The following is a 16,240-nucleotide window of genomic DNA, read 5'->3' as shown; positions in this document are numbered from 1 at the left end:
GGTGCCTACGTAGGCCAGGCCTTTAGAAAACAACCAGAGCCGAATTACACCAGCCACAACCCTACAGTGTTTTATATATCTTCCTTCTTGATTTCAGTTTAGTACATGAACACATGCACTAGAGTCGATTTGAAAATTGACACTTTGTAAGGGGGGGGGGGTGTCTGTAAACATTTGGACATGTTATTAATGAATTTGGCAATGATTAGGCACGCACACATTCAGTTCAGCAAATGAAAGAACCAGTCCTACTTTACCATCATGTACACGTGTTGAAACAAGATCAAAGAGTGCTGGAGGGGATGATGACAAATCTAAAGCAAGAGAGAAAGGCAGGAGAGAGGGCAAGAGTGGGGAAGACAGAACACTGCTGGAATGCTAGGAATGTATGTGTGGGGCCAAGCTCTGCAATGGTCAAAAAGTGTTAAGTCCTGTTCTACACTAAAAGCCGTTCGTGGGCATCAGCTCATCCAAAATATCTTCTGAAAGAATCATCTGTTGTTGATTATTGTAGTGTTGTTTTACAGCTTTATAAACTCTTTCAAGAGCATTGCTGTGAGAATTTGAATTTAAGTATTTTTATCAGGTTTTATATTTGTTTATTTTTATTTATTTTATTAATAAACTGTAGCATACACCACTGAAGTTCTTTAAATGCACTTTTTAAATTTAAAAAAACAAAACTAGGTTTTGTTTGTAAGTACTAAAGCAGTATATTGTGGGGTTTTGACCTGTAACAGGGTTATCTTTGCTCTGGGAATCTCCATGACCTTCATCAACATCCCGGTGGAGTGGTTCTCTGTGGGGTTTGAGTGGACCTGGATGCTGCTGTTCGGAGATATTCGTCAGGGAATCTTCTACGCCATGCTACTTTCTTTCTGGATCATCTTCTGTGGAGAACATCTAATGGTAAATGAAAATAGTCCATGCTTTTTGGAGGCATAACTTTCTAAGTAAATTACCCTTATTTTATAATTAACCTTATGATTAGTTAACATTTACTTAAATAGAATGAGGTTCATGCGTGATTTTTGGTGAATGATGGCATTTTAAATCTAGTAAATGTATATTATTTGGCAACTTTTGCAAAGTTGTACTGTAAGAATGAGTGATTATTCAGCTTTTTTAGTAGATGCTTGTCACTTGATAACTGTTGTTTTATAGTAAATGTGTGTTGTGCTCCCTAAACGATTGCTGCACAGTGTTTGTGGTGTGGCACGGCGCATTACCATTCTGAAAGAGGCCACTGCCATTAAGAATACTGTTGTCAGTCTGCTGCAGTGTTTAAGAGACGGTACATTTCAAAGGTGTACGCGCTCCTCCGCCCTGAAAAAAACTGCTCAGAGCCTCTGTGTTTAATCAGCTTATCTGCTTCTGTCTGTGTTGTGTTTTTATGCCAGGATCAGACGGAGAGGAACAGGTTCTCTATGTACTGGAAGCAGGTCGGACCCATCGTCTTTGGCTCCTTCTGTCTCTTTATCTTCGATATGTGTGAGAGGTGAGAGAAAACACCTGCTGTTCTCCGTCCTGCCACACAGACGTCCAGCCTTTAATCCGAGCGTTCAGAGTGCAGGGATGCACCGAGGCTTACTGTTTAAAATGGTGAACATAGCTTTTTCAGTTTCAGTCATAAGAGATGAACACTGAACAAAACAAACAAGGAATAAATACTAAGTTAGGGCTGAAAGGTTAATTTACCTCAGGTTTATTTCCAGATTGTAGATTGAACATTTTAAAATCACAAAAGCTGATATTTTCATTTTAGCCTGAATTAAGAGCAATTTCTAAACAAGTTGCATTTGGAAGCATTTTGTTTATGAGGCAACCAGACACTTCTGTTTACATGAAACATTATTAAATGTCTTATAAATAAATAAATCTGACACTAGTTTCAGCTTTCAAAATAAAAGCCGGATCTTCTTTGCCTTTCTGGATATAAAAACAATTCAGAAATAAATACAATTTAAATCACAATCACAGTACTGATCACACTGATCACAAAAATCACATTTAGATTAGGGCTGAATGATCTGGGGAAAATATCCAAGTAGTGCTTATAGATGTTTGTTTCCTTCCTTGTCATTCCATTCTCAGTGGAGCAGAGACTCCCCAAAACTGAACTCAGCTTTGAAACTTCCACCTTAAATAGTGCATGACCAGTATCTGACTGCTGCACCATTTAAGGTGGAACTGACAGTTCTGTGATGAAGCTATCTGTCATTGTGGCTGATCTGTCATTGAATTTTGGGTTTGGCTTCTTCAACAGTTTTCATTTCTGTGCATCACTAGTTTAGATGTTTTATTCTGTCTCTCTTCCAGAGGAGTGCAGTTAACCAATCCCTTCTACAGCATCTGGGCCTCAGATATTTGGTCAAAGCTGGCTGTATCCTTTCTTGGTGGAGGGGTAGTAGTCTTGGAGATAATGTTTGTTTTATCCTAAACTAACATCGTTATCAATCTACACAATAATAGGAGATGGTTGTTAATGTTTTGTTGGGCTTCTTTGACTGAAGCTGTTCAGATGGCGTTCATTATTGTGGCTGGAATCTGTGCTTGCCTCTACTTCCTGTTCCTGTGCTTCATGGTGTTCCAGGTGTTCAGGAACATCAGCGGAAAGAGGTCATCGTTACCTGCGATGACTAAAGCTCGGTGCCTGCATTACGAGGCAAGCAGCTCCTAGAATAAAGATAATAATGCTTTAAGTTTGTGTGGATTTGGCTTAGAGGTGTAATGTCCACAGTGCTCAGTGTTTGATTTGATTCATTTTTATTTTAAATAATCTGATACTAACCGCATATACAGGATTTGTGGCTGTTTCTTCTCTTTTAATGACCCACACAGAAGCAACTTGTATGCTAATAGCCCCCACTGCTTGACATGCACCAGACTAATCAACGTTAATCTTTATTATTTCAAAACGTCAGTTGTTTACAGTCAGAGGAACCAAATCTGTTCAAAGGGCCAAAATCAGTATTTGCCTAATGTTTATAGTTTGAGAGTTGGACGTTGTTTGTCTCATCATTTTCTCTAATTCTCCATTTAGGGGCTTATCTTCCGTTTCAAGTTCCTGATGCTGGTCACTCTGGCCTGTGCTGCCATGACCGTCATCTTCTTCATCATCAGCCAGGTCTGCATATGGAATACTGTTCATTTGATTTATTATAGAATAGTTAGCTTGCTCAAGTTATAAAAAAGGTGCAATTTCTGGTAGCGATCTTTTAAATTATTTAAATCATTGTATACAGATTTGTTTCATGTGTAAGCACTTTTCAGTTCACATCAAGAATGACTACTTGGACAAAAAGCTTTTAGATCAAAATTAGTAACTGTACAAGTGGAAGAAATATAAAAACATTAAGTTCTAAGATATTTTGGGCTCTTCTCACAGGTTCATCCTTCAGTTTGTGTAAAAATACTGTTCCAGCAGTGACTATATAATATGATGTAGTTGTATCACACCTGTACAACTGTGTGTGTGTGTGTGTGTGTGTGCGTGCAGGTGAACAAGAGTCATTGGCACTGGGGCGATCACACCGTGCAGGTGAACAGTGCCTTTTTCACTGGGATTTATGGCATGTGGAATCTGTACGTGTTCGCTCTGATGTTTCTGTACGCTCCGTCACACAAACGCTATGGAGATGAGCAGTCCAGCGGTAAGAATTATGACTGTTCACATCATGTACATCAATCATGTCTTCTCTATTTACTCACTCACACACTACTCACAAACCATGTCTTCTCTTTACATACTTTAATTTCATGGAGGGTAGCTAAATGAGACTAGTTAAAGGTATTCGAGCGGACCTTGTTCCCTATTTCGCTGCAATAATGGTTTCAGAAGCATTGCTTTGAGAATTTGATAACATAAACATTAGTGAGTTCCGGTAATGATCTCGGAATGATTAGCTCTGGATCACAAACACCACTCCAACTCATCCCAAGGGGTTAGACGTTGTTAAAGTTCCTGTTTTAAAGGATGTTCTCATATTCTCTCTCTCTCTTTCTCTCTTTCTCAAGGTGCCAGGAAAAAGCTTTTTTCCCCCCCTCCTCCCCCTCTGTCTCTCTCCCCCCCTCGTAGGGAAGTAGGTCCTCTTTGGCTGGATAGAGGACCTTTAATGGAGACCAGGCTTTGGTCCAGGACAGTCGTAATGAAAGCCATCCATTTACTGACGTCAGACTCTTTTAAGCTTATTTCTTTTTCCTTTTCTTCTCCTGCCTTTTCCTTTGGTCATTTCGCCTGACCAAGTAGTGACTCTAAACTTTACACCTCTCCTTTTTGAATCAAAGCTGCAGAGACTGAAGGAGCCCAGAGACATTGAGTAAACAAAGTGACCTTCAGCCATAGACACATTAGATGAGTCACCAGAGCATTTGCAGCTTCCAGATAAAGTGTCGTGTCTAGGTTTAAGACCAGAAATCTATCATTTGTACTGTCAAGCTTATGTTCCTGTTTAAAAAAAATTAATTTAAATAAAATGGAAAGCTGCATGACTGGACATTATGGTTACATGATTGGACAAGAATAATTTCCAATTGCTATGTTTTACATAAGGGGTGGCGCAGCAGGCAGTGTTGCAGTCACACAGCTTCAGGGACCTGGAGGTTGTGGGTTCGATTCCCGCTCCGGGTGACTGACTGAGGAGTGTGGTGTGTTCTCCCCGTGTCTGCGTGGGTTTCCTCCGGGTTCTCCGGTTTTCTTTCCACAGTCCAAAAACACACGTAGGTGGATTGGCTACTTAAAAAGAAAGTGTCCTTAGGTGTGAGTGTGTGTGTTGCCCTGTGAAGGACTGGCGCCCCCTCCAGGGTGTGTTCCCGCCTTGTGCACAATGATTTCAGGTAGGCTCTAGACCCACTGCGACCCTGAACTGGATGAGCACTTACAGATAATGAATGAATGAATGAACTGAGGACAGGTGCAATGCTTAACTGTGAGATTATATAAGTATTACTTTTTAAACAAGGCAATGAACTCCAAAGTAAAATCTTGTGTTTTTAGCTTTAGTTTGTTTTCTAAAGTGATATAAGTTACACGTTTGACTCCAGTGGGCTCATTCATGAAAACAGCACACTTTGCAAGTCTCTCTTATTCAATCAAATGTGTGAAATGTATGGGATGTGTACAATTTTGGGTTTGATTTTGTTATGTTTCAATTTCTACTTGGGAGATTAATGAGCAAATAAATAACAGTAAATAATAATAATAATAATAATAATAAGGAGAAGAAGAATAATAATGCTCTAAAATTTGAAGATAAATGCCAAAACATAGTTTCAGTCATTGCAAAGTTAATAGTGCCAAATGTTGAACTAAGGCTAAGAGCTGTTTGTGTCAAATGTGTAAAATGTTTGTTGGTTATTAAGGGAGTGTCAGCTCTAACCAGAAGGACGACTCCAGAACTTTGTGTGAACTAAGGTTTGGTTCCCGTTCCACAGCTCCACACCAGTCTTCAGTTCTACATCTGATAGTGCTGGATATTTGATCAGTAATAATATGAATTGTACACTTCATGCAGACCCTCTGTGACCCTGAACAGAATGAAGAAGATGAATAAATGAATGAATGCTTCATTGTCCATCTGGGGAACATTCTGATTCTAATTCTGATTCTAAAGTATATTTAGTTCAGTTTGTTTGCTTTTAGTTCTCTAGTGTGTTTCAGGAGTGTTGTGTTTTCTTCTGTGCAGAAAAAGAGTAACAAGGCCTTCATTACTTCAGTCATGCGATGCTCACCACAAACACACACACACACACACACACAAACACAAACAACCCTTTCATGGCCACAGGTTTGTTTCCAAATTCACAGCTACCTGGAATTAGCCGTTGTTGAAGCAGTTTTCGAGCCGAACACAAACAATCTTTATTTTATTTAATTTCCAATTGAAACGTCTATTAAGTGCAAGTTGTTAATTTTTAGGAGATATTTTAACAAAATAAGAAATAATACAGTGTTTCATTCTGTGTTTGTAACATTTCTTGTAATTATTGATGATGCGAATGTGAAGCGTTTGCTGCATGTTAAAGGGCGGAGAACCATCAGAGCCACCGAGGTGGATTTTAAATGGGGCGGCTTCAACAAGGGAGACTGCTTCTTCATTGATTTGGGAAAGGTACGGTTTCCTAGTAATTAAGTATTTGCAGCAGGGATTTAACTTACAAATCATAAGTCATGATTACATACACGTATTTCAGGCCTACCCTTTATCTACTGACCATACGTAGCTCTGTAGGTTCTGAACTTCAGATGTCGCCTGTAACATATTCTTTAGTGGATAACACCACTACCTACAAAAAGGCCAGGGTTCAGTTCCCTGCTCTGGTTGGAAGATCACGTTATACCAGTCCTTGAGCAAGACTCCTAACTCTGCATTTGCTCAAATCTGTTAATTGAGTAAACATTGTAAGTTTCTGTGGATATGTGCACCTGCCAAATTCCATAAAAATAAAACACAGAAAACATTGTCAGGTGCTCTGTAAATAATGATTATTATTATTACATTTAATAATATATTATTCGTGGCTCTTCTCTTTTGCAGGACAAGTGTAACCGCTTTGAGAAGTTAAAGGCCTCTCAGGTTGCCATAGATATTCAAGACAACGAGAGGAATGGTCGAGCCAATCTGTCCATGGTGGAAGAGGGGTTGGACCCTCAGGAGCTTATTGAAGTGAGAAAGAATCCTTTTAATAGTTTAGTTATTACTGTGCTGTCCACACACTACTGTAACTTTTCCACTTGAGTGAACTCTCTGATAACTCAATTTATCCAGATTAAAGTGGATCAGAACATTTTAATTTTTTTATTGTTCTCTAGCAAGGTCTTGCGTGCCTTATGTACACATTTTTGGGACCGAAGTTGAAGCTCTTGTGTGTGAATGAACTTTTAACACGATCTAAAACAATCATTTTCAGGTTCTGGGCCCAGTACCAAGCATCGCTCCAGCCACTCCAGACGATGATCAGGTGGAGACAGGCAACAAGAAGAAGGGGGCTCTCTACCTGGTAATGCAATCCTGCGCATACTTCAGTTGAAGATTGAGTCCATTGTTTTTACCACCACAAAATTAGCAGACAATATTTTTGAATTAGATTCTTCATTATTTTTTTATCATGCGTCTGTCAAAGGCAGCTCCAAATTTAATAATGAATTAGATTTGTAGGCCCAGAAGGAACCTGTTAATGCTCCATAAACACATTAATAGGTTTATTACAGGATGCCTGATGCATCCAGACTGCTAGGTGTCAGTATCACAGATATTTCACAACATGATGAACAATCACTGGAGGAAATGGATGAAGGCTCCATTAAATATTATATTTAAATATAGCAGTATTTTATTTAAAGATGTGAAGCACACGGCTTCTATTCTAACTATTGTTTTAAGGCATTAAACTGTGCCAGAAACTAGTCTATTTGTGATTGCTTATCAAATTAATACAGATATAAGCATTTAACATGGCACTCATTTTACTCAAACAGAATAGATTAATAATAGATTACTAGCTGCTTACATCATTTATGGATTGATTGTTATTTTTTGGGTCCTTGATTTAGATCTCTGATGCCACTGGCTCCATGAAGACGTCTGCGGTGGCTGAGACGAGTCCGTTTAAACAGGCCATGCTCTCTCCTGATGACTGCTACATCCTGGACAATGGCGTGGATAACAACGTCTTTGTGTGGAAAGGTGTGGCTCTGAGGCTTTCGAGATATTTATGGTGGAGACACCTGGTGCCTCTCTGTGGGTGGAGTAAATAACAGAAGGCAACCTGCTGCTTTAGATTCTTATAATTGGTTGAGGATGATTAAGGGCATCTTCATCTTGAGTCAAAATTTTATTTTGTCTTTTGGTTCTGTTAAGGTTTTAAAGACACAACTTCTAATTATATTATTACAATGATTATTGTTTATAACACAGTTTATATTTATTCTATTAAATGATCATTTTTATGTAACCACAGAATTAGTGTACTGCTATAAATCTTTTTATAATAAAGTAGTGTAGTATTATTAGAAACCACTTGGACAACCAACTAACCAACTAACACCCTAGCAAGGGCTGCACGGTGGCGCAGCAGGTAGTGGGTTCGATTCCCGCTCCGGGTGACTGTCTGTTGTGTTCTCCCCTGTCCACGTGGGTTTCTTCCGGGTGCTCCGGTTTCCTCCCACAGTCCAAAAACACACGTTGGTAGGTGGATTGGCGACTCAAAAAAAGTATCCGTGTGTGAGTGAATGTGTGAGTGTGTGTTTTGCCCTGTCAAGGACTCGAGCCCCCTCCAGGTTGTATTCCAGGTAGGCTCTGGACCCACCGCGACCCTGAACTGGATAAACGGTTACAGATGAATGAATAAACCCCCTAGCAAACACCTGGAACACTATAGTGACCATCTAGCAACTCTCTAGCAATACTGGAGAACTGCATAAGCTGTGCAGTGTCAACAAACTTATATTAAGGGGTTATTCAGAATGTCTTCTGGTTCTGTTTCCCAGGCCCCAATGCGAATCCAAGTGAGAGTAAAGCAGCCATGACGGCAGCTCAGAATTTCATCAAAGAGAAAAATTACTCCAACAAAACACAGGTACACGGCCTTAAATACATCTAAAACAGAATACACACAATGATTTTGCATTGCTTAATTACTATATGCAAAAATTTTACTTAAAATGTATGTTAATAGTTATTTATAGTATTTTTTTATTTTATTTCTATGACCACTTGCCAGAACAAAGTCTTTGTAAATAAAGAAAATGTACCTAATAATATGTCTCTAATTCTGATTCTCTTTGCAAATCCAATGGTGATTAGCCTGCTTTTTAATCCATCAGGTTAAATGAAAAAAGAAGCTAATGTGTAGATATTTACAGTGTGTCCACTTTGTGTCTTTAGATCCAGGTGCTGCCAGCAGGGGGCGAAACCACACTCTTTAAGCAGTTCTTCAGCGATTGGAAAGATAAGTACCAGACCACAGGTCCAACTAAAGCCTACACCATTGGGCATATCGCTCAGGTGAAGCAGGTCCCCTTTGACGCCTCCACTCTCCACTCCAACAAGGCCATGGCTGCCCAGCACAACATGGTGGATGACGGCTCTGGAAAAGTCCAGGTAAATTGTCAGCCAGTTTATTCTGAGTAAAGAATTTCTGCTTTTAGTGATACTCGTGGTCAAGGCAGTTCACTAACATCACTAATAATTCTTCTTTAAGCTGTGAAACAGCTGCTATGTGTCAGAAATTCTGTAATAAACTTATGTTAAACAATGCCGCCCCCTTGTGGGGGACCCACTTTATGGAACATTAACTGGTAAGTACAGCGATATGACTCTTCATCTCATAAGAACTGCTTTAAATATTAAAAGTACAAATTATTAAATAATTACAGTCACAGAATAATTTCAAAAAGTTATAACAACTGTCAGAAAAACGGTTCTCATGGTGACTAATATTTTCTTACCTCAAACACCATTTTTTTTTCATCAGATCTGGAGAGTGGGGAAAGGAGAGCGTGTCCCGGTTGAACCCAGCACTTACGGTCAGTTTTATGGAGGAGACTGTTACATCATTCTCTACAGCTACAAACAGGGCAGCAAAGAGCAGCACATCATCTACACCTGGTCAGTACACACACACACACACACACACACACACAGACACACTCGCACACACACACACTCACACCTATGGACACTTTTGAGTCACCAGGCCATGTACCAACGTGTGTTTTTGCACGGTGAGAGGAAACTGGAGCACACGGAGGAAACCCACGCAGTCACGGGGAGAACACACCAAACTCCTCATAGACAGTCCTGGAGTGCTGACTTGGTCCCTGGAGCTGTGTAACTGCGACACTACCTGCTGCGACACAGTGCCGCCCGGAATACTTATAAATTTATTCAAATGTTTATGTGTAAATCCTGCTTTTTTGTGTGTGTGTGTGTTTTCAGGCAGGGATTAAAGTGTACCGAGGATGAACTGACTGCTTCTGCGTTCCTTTCCACACATCTGGATGACTCCATGGGAGGAGCTCCCGTCCAGGTCGGACCTCTTTTCAAAACTGTAGTTTAAATACCTGCAGAATATTTAGGGAATATTGTGTGTAATTTTGGGCGGCACGGTGGCATAGCAGGTAGTGTTGCAGTTACACAGCTCCAGGGACCTGGAGGTTGTGGGTTCGATTCCGGCTCCGGGTGACTGTCTGTGAGGAGTTGGTGTATTCTTCCCGTGTCCGCGTGGGTTTCCTCCGGGAGCTCCGGTTTCCTCCCACAGTCCAAAAACACACATTGGTAGGTGGATTGGCGACTCACAATGTAGGGGTGTGTGTGTGTTGCACTGTGAAGGACTGGCGCCCCCTCCAGGGTGTATTCCCGCCTTGCGCCCAACGTTTCCAGGTAGGCTCTGGACCCACCGCAACCCTGAACTGGATAAGCGGTTACAGATAATGAATGAATGTGTGTAATATTTTTGTTTTCTATTGACTGTAATCTGCATATAATTTCTTGATAAATGTTAGAAAAAAAAGATGTTTGCCACGTGTCATGAATGAAAGGAGGATGGAAATTGTGCACTTTTCTCTGAGGGGCTATTGACTCTTTTATAATAGATTGGCAGAAGTTTGGCTTTAGAGACTATTAACCCTTGTGTGGTGTTCATGGTTTTGTTTTTCACCCAGTGTTTGTGGGTCTGGTGGACCCCAAATATGATTGGATGTTAAAAACAATACAACAGTCTCTGTGAAAATACTTAACAGATATTAGCTATATCATAGTTATAAGATAAACAGATGCCATACATTGTTAATATATGGTGTTTACCTTTGATAGACCACATTATCAAGAGCAATGCTCTTCTTATTTGTGAAAAAATATATAATTATAAGTTGTTATGTGCGTGGTAGCACATAATGCCCATAACACACAGCTCCAAACTCCAGGAGGCAGTATTTATCAGAGAAATGTTTCTGTTTCATGCCATCAACAATAATAACAAAACTATGAGTATTTGAATCAGAAACATTAAAATCGTATACAATGAGATATTAAATATATAAAGTGGGTGGGCAACTAGTCATCCCTAGACCTCCAACTAAGTAGAATGTATCTGCTGCTCAATGCTGGAATCAACTGGCAGATCTCCACGTTGAATTGTCTCTATTTTATATTTTTAAATAAACTCTGTCTGGTGTTTGTGTCTAAATCTGTCTCTGTTCAGGTTCGAGTGACCCAGGGTCAGGAGCCCCCCCACCTGATGAGTATTTTTAAGGGCAAGCCCATGATCATCCACAGTGGAGGCACGTCTCGCAAAGATGGACAGAGCCAGTCTGGGAGCATTCGCTTGTTTCACATTCGCACCAGCTCTGCCAAGTCCACCAGAGCGGTGGAGGTGAGGACAGAGGTCATATGAATAACGACTGACCAGTAACTGAACAGTAGATATGGACAATAAGACTGGATTTCAATTTGATCTGATACCAGATAATACCAGACACAAGAATCAATACACTTACAAAAAGGGGAAGTCGACCAGTTTATCAATTTCCCTCCAATTCTGAGGTTTAAGTGTAAACAAGGTCTTTCATAATGTCTCCTTTTAAGCCCTCGTTATGTGTCTCTCTCTCTCTCTCTCTCTCTCTCTCTCTCTCTCTCTCTCTCTCTCTCTCTCTCTCTCTCTCTCTCTCTCTCTCTCTCTCTCTCTCTCTCTCTCTCTGTGTGTGTGTGTAGGTAAATCCCAGTGCTTCCAGTCTGAACACTAACGATGTTTTCGTGCTGAAGACCCCTGACTCTCTGTTTGTGTGGAAGGGTGTTGGGGCGAGCTCAGATGAAGTGGACAGTGCCAAACATGTGGTCTCTGTCCTAGGAGGGAAGTCCACCAACGTGGACGAAGGCAAAGAACCAGGTAATAGCAATTAACATAGCATATTATGTGTTTGCGTGTGTGTGCGTATGTGTGTGTGTGTGTATTACTGCCTTGTTTATCTTAATTTGCCAATAAACCTTGCCTCTCTCTCCTCATATGGCACGGTGCCAGCTAAAGCAAAAAGAAACAGTGGTGGACAGTATGTGTCTTGGAGGAAACACGTGCTAGAGTTGTTGTCAAAGCAAAAGAATCCAGCTGTTAAATTTAGTAATATATTATCTGAAATTAACCCTGATTTCTCTCTGTAGCGTCGTTCTGGGCGGCTCTGGGAGGAAAGATAGACTATCAAATATCTAAATCTCTGCAGAAAACAGTCAAGCCCCCACGACTCTTTGGCTGCTCCAACAAGACCGGACGGCTAGTGGTAATAGAGAATTGTCCATTCCAGTGTTTTAGAAGTACTGACTATTTACCCAGGAAGGGATAAATAATGATGTCATTACAACATCACAAGATTGATATCCATCTCTCTTCTTCTTGACCTTTATTTCTTTCTCACCTCTCTCTCTCTCTCTCTCAGGTTGAGGAGGTGCCTGGAGACTTTACTCAGTCAGATCTGGCCACTGATGATGTCATGTTGCTTGACACTTGGGAACAGGTGAGTGCTACTCTTCCATCGCCAATAAAAAGATTTTTTAATTTTCTGTAAAAATGATGCACAATACAATAATGATGCTTCACCTGTTTTTCAGATCTTCATTTGGGTCGGCAATGATGCCAATGAGGTGAAAAAGACTAGAGCCCCAAAAATAGGTGAGATAGGTGCAGGGCTGCAGTGTCCAATAATTAAGCCTTGGTGATTTCACAGCACTAAGAATTGAGAGAACTGAGTGAGACTGTCTCATGATATTTGTAGAACATTTTACAGGCTCTGAGATTATGTAGAAAAGAAGGTTCATCATAACAATATGGTGTCTTGTTTTCTTTACACAGCAAAAGAGTATGTGGACACAGACCCCTCTGGGAGATGTGGGATCCCGGTCACTACCATCAAACAGGGGAGCGAGCCCCCTACTTTCACCGGCTGGTTCCAGGCCTGGGATGAACATATGTGGGACACTGATCCCATGGAGAGGATCCGCGCTTTTAATTGAGGAGAATAATTTTTACTGATATTTTTATATCAGTGCTTTTATTTTTTATCAGAGGGCAGCACGGTGATGCAGCAGGTTAGTGTCGCAGTCACACAGCTCCAGGGACCTGGAGGTTGTGGGTTCGATTCCCGCCCGGGTGACTGACTGTGAGGAGTCAGACAGAGTAATGAATTAAATGTAATTAAATCAGTCAATTTCATGTCTAAAATACCTATGTAAATGTGTTTAAAGCAACATAAAACAGCCTTTGGCCACATTATTATTGTTTTTTATCATAACTTTGTTGTTACTTATCACTATCTAGAGATGAGTTAACTCTGCCAGTGTATGGGATGGGAGCCATTTGAATTTATATAAAGCATGAATTATATTGTTATAGGCACAAATATATGCATTGCAGATGTTACTATGTTTGTTCTTCTGCTTTTAATAAATTCTCCATATTAAAAGAATGCTTCCGACAATATGCTGCATACCACTATATATATAGGTTTGACATATAATTATATATGTATAAAACTATAACTCTGGATATGGATTAAGTGACACATTTCTGTGTGTAAATCTACTGCAAGATTGATGGCTCTGATGTGAACTTCACTTATTCTCCTGAGACATCCTCTCTCTCTCAAACAGAGAAAGTGTAAATGCACTCTTGTAGCAGCTTGTTCAGTACCAGGTGATTTTGTCTGAAGTAATATCACATCACTGAGATGCTCATAAAATACACAGTGAACCTTATAAGATGAAGTGTAGTGATGCTACGAGAAACCATAAAATTCATATGGTATGTAATAATAATAATTGAGTTTTTGAGGAAATGTAATACTTTGAAAATCTAAGCTCTCCATATTTTTATTAGTAAAATGAGTATTTTATATTGGAGTGTTCTATCAGTAAAACACCTCAGTTTACATGATATTTATTTCAAGTCCAGGTTTTGTTCCTTACTTATCCAGAAGGTGGCAGTATAGACCTAGTATATGGGACCAAACTTATAATTAGCTTTTTTTTATACAACAATTATACAAGTATCCTGAAATATATTCTGCTTTAAAACATATAACAGTTTATCCTTATCCACTAAAACCTCCTAATTCTTCAGATATGACAAACCATTCCAGATAGAAAGTATCAGATTAAACCGCGCTGTCTGTGAGGAGTGTGGTGTGTTCTCCCTGTGTCTGCGTGGGTTTCCTCTGGGTGCTCTGGTGTTCTCCCACGGTTTTGACAAAAGTTGACAACAGACTGGAATGTCATACAACTACTTAATACATGTACATTTCCAAATACATTGCACAGAATAAAAGACCTCAGCTGTGTGCAGACATAAATTCAGTGAAGTGCACTTCTGCTCATATCTAAACCAACATGGCACCCCATTAGAGAGTGAAGAGGTGATAATGACACCAGTGAAATCATCACAGTCTTAAAATAGATCAGTGTTTGAACTGAAAAAAAGCTGAAATCTCTCTGGTTGGGTGTTTGGATTACAGAGGTTCAGACAAAGAATTTCACATTACAGACCCTTTATATATATATATTAATATGCACTCATTTTTATCTTTATGAACATCTCTGTTGTCTGTATCCTTTAATCAAATATTTAATTCCTATTTCTTTGCACTGAATCTCCTTTGATTTTTCTCTACCTGTTATGCTAGTGTGTTGTTTCACATCTATATCTTGTCAGACACATATTAATGGGTCCACAAATGTAAAGAGAGACAGATTTATAGATAAATGTAGTATTGCTATAGTCTCTTATATATGTTTATTTATGTTTCTTGTTGCATAATTTACCTCATGGCAATTTTTTGAGAAAATGTAAGCAACGATAAACCATTTTCTGCAGTGTTTTTTCCCTTATGTCATGAATGTATTTATACGGACACCTAGTGGCATGGATGTAGGTTTCTGAAATAAAACAGAAACATGGCCATCTCCACTTGGAAAACTCACTTTAAGGAGCATAAACTTTTTCATTCATAGACAACAAAGCAGTTAGATTTTTTTTATTTAATTGAGTTGCACTTTATGAGACAATAATATAAAATAAAATAAAACAAAATAAATAACATTCATAAATAAAATTGTTTTTTTATGGTGAAAATGATTGATGGCACCTTTAAACAAATTAATTAAGGTTGTGTCTTTTTTGGACAGTTCTGGATGTTTCTAAATGTATCTAAATCTGCCCCAGTAAAGATCATTTGAATTCACACTCTTCTAAAATGAAAAATCTGAAGTGAAAGCTGTCCCCAGTCTGGGCAGATGCCAGATGACTAACCACTTACACAGGGTGTTCTCTGCTGCAGCTTAAAGCACTGTGAAAAATTAATAGTACGGCATCATTTTAGCCTCAGTACCTGAGAGTCCATAACTGACACTGAGCCTTCTTACGGTTATGCTGCGTATTCTGGATAGAAAAATCATTTACAGAGCTTACAAAGTATTGTCATCGCATCACATTGATGTTTAAATTAACAGTATAATGTGCAGTAGTCAGAGACCAGCTTAAACTGATTTAGCTTACAGAGGATGTACAATTTAGAAATGATTCTGCAAATATGTCTGAGTAGATTATATATTAATCCATAATCCAGATGAATCTTAATAAAGCGTTTTTTGGAAAATAAGACTCCTAACATCTGTGCAGGACCTTGTGTCTTTACTAAAGCTGTCCCCATCAGATAAACAGTACTTGAGGCTTTGAGACAGGGGAGGACATCAGTCTTCACTTTGACTTCAGATCTGCACACATCCCCAGCTATGGGCTGTTTGTTCTGTCCTGCCATTGTGAGAAGAACAGCTCATCATTGTGGGGCTGAAAGGATGTGGAGCTTGAGAAAAGAGATGTCTGCTCTGTGGACACTGACACAAAAGAAGAAACTGAATAAAGAAGGTGTGTGTCTTTTTGAATAACGTTAGTCAATCTGAAGACCAGAACAGGGTGTGTACACAACTAAGCAGGGTTCTCTTAGAGAAATAAATTAAGCCCAGATTTGAGAACTGTCGAATAGGAATTTCTTGTTCTATTGAACAAGCGTGATTTTGAGCTTAAGCAATCTGGTTAAACTGCTTTTAAAAGAAATCCTTTTTAATGGAACACCCACCTAAACATGACTGAATATGCTGGGATTATCTTACATAAAAGGTAATCAACTTGTAACACTGAAGTGTGGAGATGTAAAAATGACACTGTTGGTTTCTTGGAAACATTGAAAGTGAGTCTGCTG

At 39.4% G+C, this 16,240-nt stretch overlaps 1 protein-coding gene across 4 annotated transcripts in view; it reads left to right on the top strand.

Moving 5' to 3' along the window:
* The window catches only part of LOC136677770 (protein wntless homolog), a 32,579-nt gene extending 19,142 nt beyond the window's left edge, over positions 1 to 13,437 (top strand). For 3 of the 4 annotated variants that reach the window (XM_066655395.1, XM_066655396.1, XM_066655397.1), the window contains 20 exons: positions 741 to 909; positions 1,401 to 1,498; positions 2,320 to 2,383; positions 2,522 to 2,665; positions 3,044 to 3,127; positions 3,500 to 3,653; positions 6,025 to 6,110; positions 6,537 to 6,665; positions 6,910 to 6,999; positions 7,553 to 7,685; positions 8,489 to 8,577; positions 8,886 to 9,101; positions 9,475 to 9,608; positions 9,939 to 10,029; positions 11,203 to 11,373; positions 11,712 to 11,886; positions 12,156 to 12,271; positions 12,428 to 12,505; positions 12,600 to 12,660; positions 12,841 to 13,437. In XM_066655395.1, coding sequence (XP_066511492.1) covers positions 741 to 909; positions 1,401 to 1,498; positions 2,320 to 2,383; positions 2,522 to 2,665; positions 3,044 to 3,127; positions 3,500 to 3,653; positions 6,025 to 6,110; positions 6,537 to 6,665; positions 6,910 to 6,999; positions 7,553 to 7,685; positions 8,489 to 8,577; positions 8,886 to 9,101; positions 9,475 to 9,608; positions 9,939 to 10,029; positions 11,203 to 11,373; positions 11,712 to 11,886; positions 12,156 to 12,271; positions 12,428 to 12,505; positions 12,600 to 12,660; positions 12,841 to 13,001 — 2,443 coding nt within the window. In that variant the 3' untranslated portion in view covers positions 13,002 to 13,437. The other variant, XM_066655398.1, reaches the window with a different exon arrangement.
* Positions 13,438 to 16,240: the final 2,803 nt, after the last annotated feature.

The sequence above is a fragment of the Hoplias malabaricus genome, chromosome Y (assembly GCF_029633855.1).
Source record: "Hoplias malabaricus isolate fHopMal1 chromosome Y, fHopMal1.hap1, whole genome shotgun sequence".
Classification (NCBI taxonomy): domain Eukaryota; kingdom Metazoa; phylum Chordata; class Actinopteri; order Characiformes; family Erythrinidae; genus Hoplias; species Hoplias malabaricus.
The sequence above is the reverse complement of the archived record's forward strand: the minus strand, read 5'-3'. Positions and strand labels throughout refer to the sequence as shown.